At 40.7% G+C, this 13,157-nt stretch overlaps 1 protein-coding gene across 2 annotated transcripts in view; it reads left to right on the forward strand.

Moving 5' to 3' along the window:
• Positions 1–13,154, forward strand: part of tprn (taperin) — a 30,670-nt gene extending 17,516 nt beyond the window's left edge. Inside the window, exons 2-4 of one of the 2 annotated variants that reach the window (XM_024382302.2) lie at positions 6,874–7,075; positions 7,625–7,749; positions 11,739–13,154. In XM_024382302.2, the coding sequence (XP_024238070.1) occupies positions 6,874–7,075; positions 7,625–7,749; positions 11,739–11,816 (405 nt within the window). In that variant the 3' untranslated portion in view covers positions 11,817–13,154. Of the gene's footprint in view, positions 1–6,873; positions 7,076–7,624; positions 7,750–9,436; positions 10,344–11,738 lie in introns of those variants that run through there. The other variant, XM_024382303.2, reaches the window with a different exon arrangement.
• The last annotated feature ends 3 nt before the right edge of the window (positions 13,155–13,157 follow it).

Genomic DNA, 13,157 nt, shown 5'->3' on the forward strand with positions numbered 1-13,157 from the left:
AGTGTATCTTGCGTGTCCTGCATTGCATATAATCTATGCAGTGCATATCGTTGCTCCAATGTATACTTAACCATAAACATCAATGCTTTTCTTAAAATCAATTCACAGAAGTATATATTTTTAAACCTGCATATTTAGCTAAAAGAAATGCAGGTTAGCAGGAAATATTAACCAGGTGAAATTGTCACCTCTATTGCGTTCATTGCACGCAGAGTCAGTGTATATGCAACAGTTTGGGCCGCCTAGTTTGCCAGAATTTTACGTAAGTATAACATTGAAGGTTGTGCAATGTAACTGGAATATTTAGACTGATGAATGCCACCCGTTAGATAGAATTCGGAACGGTTCCGTATTTCACTGAAAGAATAAACGTCTGGTTTTCGAGATGATAGTTTCTGGATTCGACCATATTAATGACCTAAGGCTCGTATTTCTGTGTGTTGTTATGTTATAATTAAGTCTATGATTTGATAGCAGTCTGACTTGAGCGGTGGTAGGCAGCAACAGGCTTGTAAGCATTCATTCAAACAGCACTTTTGTGCGTTTTGCCAGCAGCTCTTCGTTGTGCTTCAAGCATTGCGCTGTTTATGACTTCAAGCCTATCAACTCCCGAGATTAGGCTGGTGTAACCGATGTGAAATGGCTAGCTAGTTAGCGGGGTGCGCGCTAATGGTGTTTCAAACGTCACTCACTCTGAGACATGGAGTGGTTGTTCCCCTTGCTCTGCATGGGTAACGCTGCTTCGAGGGTGGCTGTTGTCGATGTGTTCCTTGTTCTAGCCCAGGTAGGAGCGAGGAGAGGGACGAAAGCTATACTGTTACACTGGCAATACTAAAGTGCCTATAAGAACATCCAATAGTCAAAGGTTAATGAAATAAAAATGGTATAGAGAGGAAATAGTCCTATAATTCCTATAATAACTACAACCTAAAACTTCTTACCTGGGAATATTGAAGACTCATGTTAAAAGGAACCACCAGCTTTCATATGTTCTGAGCAAGGAACTTAAACGTTAGCGTTCTTACATGGCACATATTGCACTTTTACATTCTTCTCCAACACTTTGTTTTTGCATTATTTAAACCATATTGAACATGTTTCATTATTTGAGGCCAAATTGATTTTATTGATGTATTGTGTTAAGTGTTCTTTCAGTATTGTTGTAATTGTCATTATTTCAAATAAATAAATAAATTGGCCAATTTTAATCGGTATTGGCTTTTTTTGGTCCTCCAATCGGTATCGGCGTTGAAAAATCATAATCGGTTGACCTCTAGTTCCTACATCTAGTGGAAAGCCTTCCCAGAAGAGTGGAAGCTGTTGTAGCAGCAAAGGGGGGACCAACGCCATATTAATGCCCATGATTTTGGAATGAGATGTTCGACCTGGTGTCCACAACCTTTTGGTCATGTAGTGTTTTAATTTGAGGACCGGTCCTAAACACAAACATTCATGGACATTAAGATAGCTTGCTGTTGCTAGGTTATTTGTCCTGGGAGATTAAGATTGGGTTATTTTACCTGAAATGCATATGGGCATTTTTATTTATTTTGTCATTTATTGCTGAATTTTTGTATAATCTTTTTCCATCAATTTCAGTCAAATCAGGTTTTCTCTACTCGGGAAAAGAAATCTACTGGTGAAAGCAGTTTATTTTATATTATTTTTTATTAATCTCCTTGTTTGTTGTCTTGTTCTTCTGTGGATTATATATGGCTGTTGGTAACCACCTTTAAGGTGCATTATCGCCACCAACTTTCCAACACCCACGTGGGTTAATATGCTCGTTTTATAAACCAATGAGTAGGTGGGAGAGGCGGGACTTGCAGTGCGTCAAGTGCCTAAAATAGAACCACGTTCGATTTTAGCGCCTGGCTACGTAAACGCCCGCGATGAATTTTAATGAAATGATTGAATAACGTGTCAATTTATTTTGCAATGGTTTAGTCAGCATGTTAGTGGAATAACTCCAATCCATGCTCATCTAACAGTGTTGCTTCCGTTCCTATCTTTGTCCCAACCTGGGCTTGAACCAGGGACCCTTTAAACACGTCAACAACAGTCACCTTCGAAGCGTCGTTACCTGTCGCTCCACAAAAAGAGCGACAAGGGAAACAACTATTACAAGGTCTCAGAGCGAGACATGTCACCGATTGACACGCTACTAGCGCGCACTGCTAACTAGCTAGCTATTTCACATCGGTTACGCTCAAATCTCCTCTCTGTATATGATAATGTATGCGAGTGGCTGTCTGTCTCCTCCACTGTAGTAGGATTCTAATATTAACTGGCTGGCAGGAGATGAGCTTTAATCAGGCATCTGGTCAGTCTGTCCCACACCTCAATGAGGGGCATTAACAAGGCTATCCCTCCTCCCCTCCTATCACAAAACACACCCATGTAAACCCACACACACCTACAATTGGGCAATTCCACAGTAATGCAATTACGCTTTGATTCAGATTTTTTTACTTTAAAATGTATGCCAAACAGATTTCAGAGTTTAACAGACCATATGGGGTGGCAGGGTAGCCTACTGGTTAGAGCGGTGGACTAGTAACCCAGAAAGTTGCAAGTTCAAACCCCCAAGCTGACAAGGTACAAATCTGTCGTTCTGCCCCTGAACAGACAGTTAACCCACTGTTCCTAGGCCGTCATTGAAAATAAGAATTTGTTCTTAACTGACTTGTCTAGTTAAATAAAAATTTAAAAAATATAACTCTATGCACAAAGACTACTTTGAACAATTTACTCTGAACTTCACAAAAACATATTTGCTGGAAGAACTGTGTAGACTGCAAATGCAAAGTTTGGTAACCGAATTACAGTAAAATCTCCCTAAGTATTTTATGAGACCACGTTTTCCAAAAGCTCTTAAATATCTGCTCTGAATTAAGATTCAAAGATGTTTGCAGAAAGACACCTTGACTTTGAAATGTTTTATTTTGTTAACGGAATTTCATCATGGGTCCCTGATTTGTACTATACAGAAATGTATAATTATGGATATGAATGTCCTTCTCTTCATGGTGATGTATCCTGAACACAAAGGTAGAAATATACAATATCCTTCTTTTGCATATCTGGAAATTATTGTACACACTGGCTGTTATTGTAATGAGCTCTGCCCCCAAATACCATATTTGGTTGGTTCAGACGAGACCAAATCAGATACAATATGTACAGTAGGCACTACTCTAGTGTGTTCTACTGTACTCTACTTTTATTTTACTGTTTTGAAAAAACAATAGTATACTATGTTATAAATAGTATAGTATTCACTGTAGTGTTTTTGGGGACTTTACTGGAGTATTCACTGTAGTGAAAAATACTTGTTAATACTGTAGTATTTACATTTTAATGTGCACCTGGGGGGGCCCAGGACTAGGACCAAGTTTGGGAAACTGGTCTAAGAACCTTTGACCACCAAAGAACCTTTGGTCTAAGAACCTTTGACCAGAAATCAAAGCCTTTACTTATTCCTAATTTCGGGATGGAAGGTTGTTTAAACAGGTATATGGGTCTTTCTATAAATAATGGGGCCAATGTGTAACATCGTGATCAAAATTTCTAAATGGTTTGAAACAAAAATCTAAAAGATGATCATGCAGTGTACTTAGAGGAAAAAAATGAATATATGCATATTGGCCCATAACTCCACCTATACAACAACATAGGACTATACATACTCTAAGCAGGGTTCATAAAGACATTGGCAAGCAAAATTCAAGGACTTTCAGGGACTTCTACAAGCACTTCATTGTAATGTTCAAGGACCTCAATGTTATATAATTGTACATATAGGGCCTAATATAGAACCCTACTGCTCCAAAAAACATGCAAAAAGTATCAAAGTAGGACATTACCACTTTAAGAATAATTGTTTTTTAGGCCTTGCCAATGAAGCAATATAAAAATTATTATTACATTCTAAAATGTGAGAATAATGTGGACATTGCCTGACTAAATAAATCTCCATGCATCCAATCTTTCTGTAGCCTATGTGGCCGATGCAGGGACACATAAAGCCATGACTAGCTGTAGCATTCATCTCACCATCGCTGTTTTTATAATGAAAGTGACCAAAAACCAGGTTCCTTTTTTTAAATTTAAGGATTTGTATAGATGGCCAAGTTGAAGCCAATAATCCTCATCCTCCTAATAACCACACATGGTTTTACCGCAAAAGAGAAGCCCAACGCACTTCCATTGAAACGGCGGGAAACAAAGGAAAGTGGCTACATCTCTCACAAAAACCAATCAAAAAGGAATTCACGGATAATTATAAGGGAGCAGGAGAACCTCTTGCAAAGCTGTCATCAAGGCAAAGGGTGGCTACTTTGAAGAATCTCAAAAATAAAATATATTTTGATTTAACACTTTTTGGTTCCTACATGATTCCATGTGTTATTTCATAGTTTTGATGTCTTCACTATTCTACAATGTAGAACCTATTAAAAATAAAGAAACTCTGGAATCAGTAGGTGCGTCCAAACTTTTGACTGGTACTATGTATATCATTTATATATATATATAAATGAATGACATTATCCTACGAACTTTACATGTTGGTGCTCATGGGTCCTTTTAAATGGAAATGCCCAAACCCTGCACTCTTGTACTTGCTGTAGCTCCTACCCAATTTTCACAGCAGAGCTCCCCTCCAATCTGCTGCCAGAATGTTGGGATGAACTCTACCAGATTCTACCGTGTGTGTCTCAATGTGCACCATGTCACTGTACCCTCTACTAAACTAGGACAGCGTGCTGGGTGGCCTGGAAAATTTTAATTCCCTCTCGCTTTGTCTCGCTCCTTCTCTCGCATTGTTACTCTTTCTGTTGTGCACTTTCTCTCCCGCACACAGAATTGCAAACAGACACCATTTTTTTCCAACACTATATTAATACACTCTCACTACTCTCTTGAGGAAAAAAATCATAAAAACCAACAGCAAACGCTCAAATCCTCTTCAGCTGAGTCATTTCCGTGTCATTGTCCTGTTTTTGGAGTGAGAGAGCGCTCAGACAATTTGGTTCTGTGGTCTCTGTCCTGTTGAAGTGTGCAGTGGTGAATGGGAAGAGCCTGGTGCCTGAATCGGCCCTCTGTTGGCCTGTCTCAGTGCCCAGAGAGGAGGACAGCAATCACTTCTTGAATAATACAGGCCTTCATAGCCACGGTTGGGCAAAGAGAGAGGGGCAGCCCTGACGTCTCAGCCCAGATCTACACAGAGAGGAAGCTAACCCCGCGGCTAGACTGATTTTATTGATACACTCTCGTGGCATGGAGAGACTCCTAAAGCAGGGCCACGTGGTGAAATGCTTTGGCGTGATTAAGTTGATCAGGGAACTTGGGAGAGAGCGAGGGTTTTCGACATTTAAAAGAGCTGATTTGTGAAGCTGATGGTCTTTTGGGGCTGGAGCTCCAGTGATATGGCTTTAGACTGGATTTAATACCTTTTAAAAATAGTATTTGTACTCCTCATTTGGTCTTTGTCACTGGAAGGCCACGGCTGCCACTCTGGTTCAGCCATGACCAGGCCAAACACACAACTAATTCACTGTCTTTATAGATCTCATGATTAAAAAACAAGTTGGTTTTGTCCCTAATATGATATCTGCGTCTTTCTTGGGTTTTAATGTAATTTTAATTGTAAGGAATTAAAATTACTGATTTATAAAACTGTCTAATTATAGTGCTTAGATTATTAATAGAGTTCAATGCATGCCCTTTCCCTTCTGAAAGCACATGCTTATTATGATGATGAACTGAAAAATGCACCACAAAGTGAAAATGAAAGCACTTTCGAAATCCGCGTTAAGGCAGCATGCCTCAATGGGTTTTATCAAAGCATACAGTATCATCAGGGCTGAGAAGTTGAGAAATTACTTGAGTTATTGAATGTCTGAGATATAGCCTATTCTCATTTTGTACATGCACCCATCTGCATTGTACGCTTAATTGTCACAGCTTATTAGCCATTAAAGGTCAATGTTTTGAGCTTCATTAAGCCTTCAGACTATTGAGGTTGGCTGTTGTGAAGTTCATAGTCAAGTTCTGCAACATGTTGCCACAAAGTCTTACCTCACGGTGGCATGTTTGTGCAGCGCTGGGGTGTTGCCAAACGGAGATGTCGTACAACTAGCTCTCCAGCCATCAATCACAATGCCAGCAGCCCCTGCAAGGCTGCCACCTGCCCTGTGCCATGATACTAGAGGCCAACACTGGGAAATTAAACTCACAGGTCAAGCACATATTCTCATATTTACAAGTGCCTTTAAGGTAACCCCAATATATCAAGATAATGTGCTTGTGTAGGCTACTAGGTTCATTTTGGGTCACGTACACATACCATATAATGCTGGTGTTGAAATTCATCCAATCAAAGTAGGCCAGCCTGACAATGCGATAAGCCAAATTACATTTAATGATACAGTAATAAGGAAACAAATGTCTTTAGTTATCTGACCACATTGAACAATAACATTCTGTCATCATAGGGGAGTAAAGTACAGTATGCACAATAAACCGGTGGTATTTTCATTCTGCAGCGTTGAATCTTTTGTGGCAGTACTATCATACTAAACTGACTTTGTAGTGCTGAGGAAGAAAAGTATTATTGTGGCAAGCAGAGCTAGGGGAAATCCCAATCATTGAGTTAGCCTGATGTCAAACTTTGTACATGAATTAACATGAAGCTGACATTTTCTCTCTGGTACACTTACCAATTGAAAGTGCTGATAGGAGATCAATTCAATTCATAGCACTCAACCCTTAAGAGAACCATAGAAAACAGCAGGCCTAACATTTCACCACTGAGTCTTATGTTTGAGTGTTTTTGAATGACTGATGGACTTCTCCGTACCCCTCACTCAGCTGAAGATATCGTTCAACGAGTCGAGCATGCAGAGCAGCTATGAGTACCCCTCAGAGAGCAGCGTGTGGGACAGCGGAGAGGAGGAGGATGATGATGAGGCGGCGGCGGCGGAAGGGAAGGGAGGAGGTCAGGAGGAAGATCAGCCCAGCATGGTGGGCCGCATCCACATCCCTCGTCCGAGCTACACCAGCAACGGCACTGGTGAGAGAGAGAAAGAGGGAATGGGGGGGAGGGGAAAGGAAAGCAGGAAACGTATAGAATGAGAGGAAGAGGGAGGGGATGGAATTGGAGTGAGAAGAGGACAGAGTTAAAGGGAAAGTAATCGAACATATTCTAATGGTGAAGAGGGTAAGATAAAGGAAAGTAATGAATTCATACAACCTATTAGTAATCTGGAAATGGCTGCATGGTGGTTTGGCACTGAACTGCTACTGTTTGATGTAGCATGGGAGACACCTACTGGTCAGAGTTAGCATTGCATCCTAATGAAGAAACCGCTGGGGTTCAGCAGGCAAAAACTATCTTTCAGTGAGTTGTAACTAAACATATCTGTCATTTTTATCTGCTCTCCCATAAATGTCTCCCCATTAAACAGTAGACATGCAGTATAATTAGATTAGTTATTCATTACACAGTTTATTGCCCATCTTTAATCAACGTGTGCATGAGCTCGTGCAAAAAAATAATGTATAATATATAACCAATGTGCTACAGACTTGCATTGTGCTTTCCCCATTCCTATGTCTTCAGATCTGTCCAGTTACATTCCCAAGCACACTGTGGATTTTAACAGCTGGCAGGAACATAAGCTTGATGACCCTGTTTACCAGGGGGACACCAATTTCCAGCGCACACAGATGTCAGGGGAAGTTATGGTAAGGCAACAGTACCAGTCAAAAGTTTGGACACCTACTCATTCAAGGGTTTTTCTTTATTTTTTACTATTTTCTACATTGTAGAATAATAATAAATACATCAAAACTATGAAATCATGTAGTAAACAAAAAAGTGTTAAACAAATCAAAATATATTTGAGATTCTTCAAAGTAGCCACCCTTTGCCTTGATGACAGCTTTGCACACTCTTAGCATGCTCTCAAAAAGCTTCACCTGGAATGACTTTCTAGCAGTCTTGAAGGAGTTCCCACAAATGTTGAGCACTTGTTGGCTGCTTTTCCTTTACTGCAGTCCAACTCATCCCAAACCATCTGTTGGGTTGAGGTTGGGTGATTGTGGAGGCCAGGTGATCTGATGCAGCACTCCATCACTATCCTCCTTGGTCAAATAGCCCTTATATAGCCTGGAGGTATGTTTTGGGTCATTGTCCTGTTGAAAAACAAATGATAGTCCAACTAAGCGCAAACCAGATGGGATGGCATATCGCTGCAGAATGCTGTGGGAGCCATGCTGGTTAAGTGTGCCTTGAATTCTAAATAAATCACGACAGTGTCACCAGCAAAGCACCCCCACACAATCACACCACCTCCTCCATGCTTCACGGTGGGAACCACACATGCCGAGATCATCTGTTCATCTACTCTGCATCTCACAAAGACATGGCGGTTGTAACCAAAAATCTCTAATTTGGACTCATCAGACCATAGGGCTGATTTCCACTGGTCTATTGTCCATTGCTCATGTTTCTTGGCCCAAGCATGTCTCTTCTTATTATTGGTGTCCTTTAGTAGTGGTTTCTTTGCAGCAATTTGACCATGAAGGTCTGATTCACACAGTCTCCTCTGAAAAGTTGATGTTGAGATGTGTCTGTTACTTGAACTCTGAAGGATTTATTTGGGCTGCAATTTCTGAGGGTGGTAACTGTAATGAACTTTTCCTCTGCAGCAGAGGTAACTCTGGGTCTTCCTTTACTGTGGTGGTCCTCATGAGAGCCAGTTTCATCATAGTGTTTGATGGTTTTTGTGACTGCACTTGAATTTTTTATTTTTAAGTTCTTGACATTTTAGGAATTGACTGACCTTCATGTCTTAAAGTAATGCTGGACTGTGATTTCTCTTTGCTTATTTGAGCTGTTCTTGCCATAATATGGACTTGGTCTTTCATCAAATAGGGCTATCTTCTGTATACCACCCCTACCTTGTCACAACACAACTGATTGGCTCAAACGCATTAAGAAGGAAAGAAATTCCACAAATTTAACAAGGCACATCTGTTAATTGAAATGCATTCCAGGTGACTACATCATGATGCTGGTTGAGAGAATGCCAAGAGTGTGAAAAGCTGTCATAAAGGCAAAGGGTGGCTACTTAGAATAATCTGAAATATAAAATATATTTTGATTTGTTTAACGCTCTTTTGGTTGCTACATGATTTTGATGTCTTCAATGTAGAAAAATAAAGAAAAACCCTGGAATGAGTAAGTGTGTCCAAACTTGTGACTGGTACTGTATATGATATGACACATTCCTTCATCAACCTCAACTTTTGTGGGGCTACTTTAAAAGTATCAGAATGGCATAACAGCACATCATTTACTAAAGTAACTCTATTTCTCTCTCTCCACCCTTACCCTGCTCTTCATTTTATATATATATATATATATCAGCTCACCCCAGCAGACAGCTCCTTGCTGTCAGATTTCAGCAGTGAACCTGCTCTGTACTTCTGATATGCCTGGACCAAACAGGAATGACCACTGCCCTACAGCTTGGACTCAGAACCACAGTTACACAACCCAGGCTGGGACCAGACTCCTACCAGTGCCCAGTGAGACTTAACAGAATTGGACCTCAAGTCGCACTCCAACACAATCAAAGCACTCTTTTTTTTTTCACACTTTGTTTAATTTGATACATAGACATCAACCAACCACAACCCAAGCAGCTGGACTGTCCTCACCTTACATGTACAGTTGATCTGTCCTCTCAACCACTACCAATTCCTCTCACTGACTGCCATTGAGCGGTGAAGTCTGAACCAGATCTCTGACAGACTGTATTTGATTGTCCAAAGAAATCAGAGCTTGAAAGATAATCATGCATTATAATGCTGTTTTCCAGGCTTTACGATCTCTAGAAGGCGGCTGTCTGTCTCCATTCTGTCTGCCTTGATGTCTCTGTCTCCATCATTGTTGTCATATTATATATACTGCGTATGTATAACAGGAATGACCACAATACAATGCATTCAAAAAGTATTCAGACCCCTTGACTTTTTCACATTTTAACGTTACAGCCTTATTCTAAAATGGATTAAATAGTTTTTCCCCCCTCATTAATCTACACACAATACCCTATAATGACAAAGCAAAAACAGGTTTTTATAAATTACATTTATGAGTACTTTGTTTAAGCACCTTTGGCATCGATTACAGCCTCGAGTCTTCCTGGGTATAACGATACAAGCTTCGCACCCCTTTATTTGGGGAGTTTCTCCCATTCTTCTCTGCAGATCCTCTCAAGCTGTCGGGTTGGATGGGGAGTATCACTGCACAGCTATTTTCCGGTCTCTCCAGAGATGTTTGATTGGGTTCAAGTTCAGGCTCTGGCTGAGCCACTCAAGGACATTCAGAGACTTGTCCTGAAGCCATTCCTGCATTGTCTTGGCTGTGTGCTTAGGGTTGTTGTCCTGTTGTAAGGTGAATCTTTGCCCCATTCTGAGGTCCTGAGCATTTTGGAGCAGGTTTTCATCAAGGATCTCTCTGTACTTTGCTCTGTTCATCTTTCCCTCGATCCTGACTAGTCTCCAAGTTCCTGCCGCTGAAAAAAATCCCCACAGGATGATGCTGCCACCACCATGCTTCACTGTAGGGATGGTGCCAGGTTTCCTCCAGACGTGATGCTTGGCATTCAGGCCAAAGAGTTCGATCTTGGTTTCATCAGACCAGAGAATCTTGTTTCTCATGGTCAGAGTCCTTTAGGTGCCTTTTGGATAACTCCAAGCGGGCTGCATTGTGTCTTTTACTGAGGAGTGGCTTCCGTCTGGCCACTCTCCCATAAAGAACTGATGAGTGGAGTGCTGCAGAGATGGGAGAATCTTCCAGAAGGACACTGGAGCTCTGTCAGTGACCATCAGTTTGGCTGCGCGGCCAGCTCTAGGAAGAATCTTGGTGGTTCCATACTTCCTCAGTTTAAGAATGATGGAGGCCACTCTTCTTGGGGACCTCCAATGCTGCAGAAATGTTTTTGGTACCCTTCTCCAGATCTGTGCCTCAACACAATCCTGTCTCGGAGCACTATGGATAGTTCCTTCGACTTTATGGCTTGGTTTTTGCTCTGACATGCACTGTCAACTGTGGGATCTTATATAGACAGGTGTGTTCCTTTCCAAATCGTGTCCAATCAATTACATTTACCACAGGTGGAATCAAATCAAGTTGAAGAAACAATCTACATTTCCAGTCTCATAGAAAAGGGTCTGAATACTTATGTAAATAAGGTATTTCAGTTTCTATTTTTTTGTAAAATGTGCAAACTATTTTAAAAACCTGTTTTCACTTTGTCATTATGGGTTATTGTGTGTAGATTGATGAGGATATGTTTTCTTTATCCATTTTAGAATAAGGCTGTAACAAAATGTGGAAAAAGTCAAGGGGTCTGAATACTTTCCGAATGCAGTGTATGGTGTCTGTGTGTCCTTGTAAAGGGGATTTGTGTAGGTGGTGGTGACCAAATTCCTTAAACAAGGAAGCCATCAGTGCCCATTCTTATCAAGAAGAGACTGTGTTATTGTGTCCTGGAGTCCCAAAACGTAGGCTGAGGACGCCACACTTCATAGGGAATGGGCAGACAAAAACAAACTATACTTAAATATGGCAAGAGTTCCACAATCCTAGTCATTTGTTTTTCTACCTGTTTTTCAATTGACTTGGTTCCTCTTAATGTTTGCTTCTTCTGTGTGCCTTTTAGTTTTTGTGTTTCCAATGCTGTGTTGGAGATTTTGCCAGAAGAGTGCAGGAGCAAGCGAATGTCAACACTCCCTCTTAAGAAATGCTCTGTAGACCTGCTCAGCTTGGTTTGATCATCAGAGCTGTGAAGTACTGCTTCAGCAGCTCGTGACCATTTGATATTATACCTTCTGCAAGAAGCTTAATGTCAAAGGGACAGTAAATTAGACCCATTGTCTAGAATACTATTATAAACTATTTCCCCCATTCAGTGTTAATGTTTGAACACTGCCAAGTGTGAAAGATACCAAGATCAAAGGTAAACCAAGAATAGCAACTATTGCAACAATTCACCAGCGTTTGAAAGGTCGCCTTTCAGATACTCGTTCTTGTGTAGTGTATGGATCAAATAGCTGTGCTAGATGGAACAAGGGAGGGTGTGTCCTCATGGCCATGTTTTTCCTTCATTGACCAGTGAATAGCTTCTGACCTCAACAGCCAGACCTCCTACACATTCACATTCCATAGAGCAGGGTTTCCCAAACTTGGTCCTCAGAACCCCACGTTTTTGTGTTTTGCCTCAGCACTACGCACTTGAATAGTTGATTTGAATCAGCTGTGTAATGCTAGGGCAAAAACCAAAACATGCAGTCATTGGGGTCCAGAGGACTGAGTTTGGGAGCCCCTGCCACAGTGAGCTGGTCTATTTTAGTAACGAAGACATTGATCTTACACTTGTTTATCAAAAAAAAAAAGGCTGTTTTCAAGAATTTTACTCAATGCCAATTGACTCGTTAATTACTGTGGTTGACACAACTCGCATTCTCAAACAGTATTGATGTACAGTTTATACACTCCAATGTATTGCTTTTTGAATATCTTCAAAGGAAGAGGTTTAGATTAGACAGGACTGGCAACATTTCTATACTGTAACTGTTTCATGATTAGACACTTGTCAAGTTTTTATTTTAAACCTCAAATACAGGCAAGGTGAAAGTGTTCATCAATCGATGTACTGTATGTCGATGAGAAACAATGCATGATCTGTTTCTGCCACAACCAGGGAATGATAACTGGTTAGTGTCCACTGATAACCCCATATAGAACACACCTGCCATTCATCTGTGCCAACTGCTGCATTTAGGACCAAATCCCTAAGTAGGCCAGCAGCTTTTCCTGGGAATTGTGCCTTTAATTGAATCAGGGGACCAAGAGCCAGGGCTTTATAATGGCATGTTTCAGTGACACGAGACAGATTCACTTGAAAGAATATTGAAGCCTGGGACCATTGTATATTCCTGTTAAGATGAGGCTTCCAGCTACACTATTAATCTCCAGCATCAAAGATGTGCTTACTGTAAAATGTGTAGTTGTCAATGATTTGGGCAAAAAAAGTCAGAACTGTACAAATGAAAGCTCAATAAATAGATGAAGCCTTGAC

The sequence above is a fragment of the Oncorhynchus tshawytscha genome, linkage group LG20 (assembly GCF_018296145.1).
Source record: "Oncorhynchus tshawytscha isolate Ot180627B linkage group LG20, Otsh_v2.0, whole genome shotgun sequence".
Taxonomy (NCBI): domain Eukaryota; kingdom Metazoa; phylum Chordata; class Actinopteri; order Salmoniformes; family Salmonidae; genus Oncorhynchus; species Oncorhynchus tshawytscha.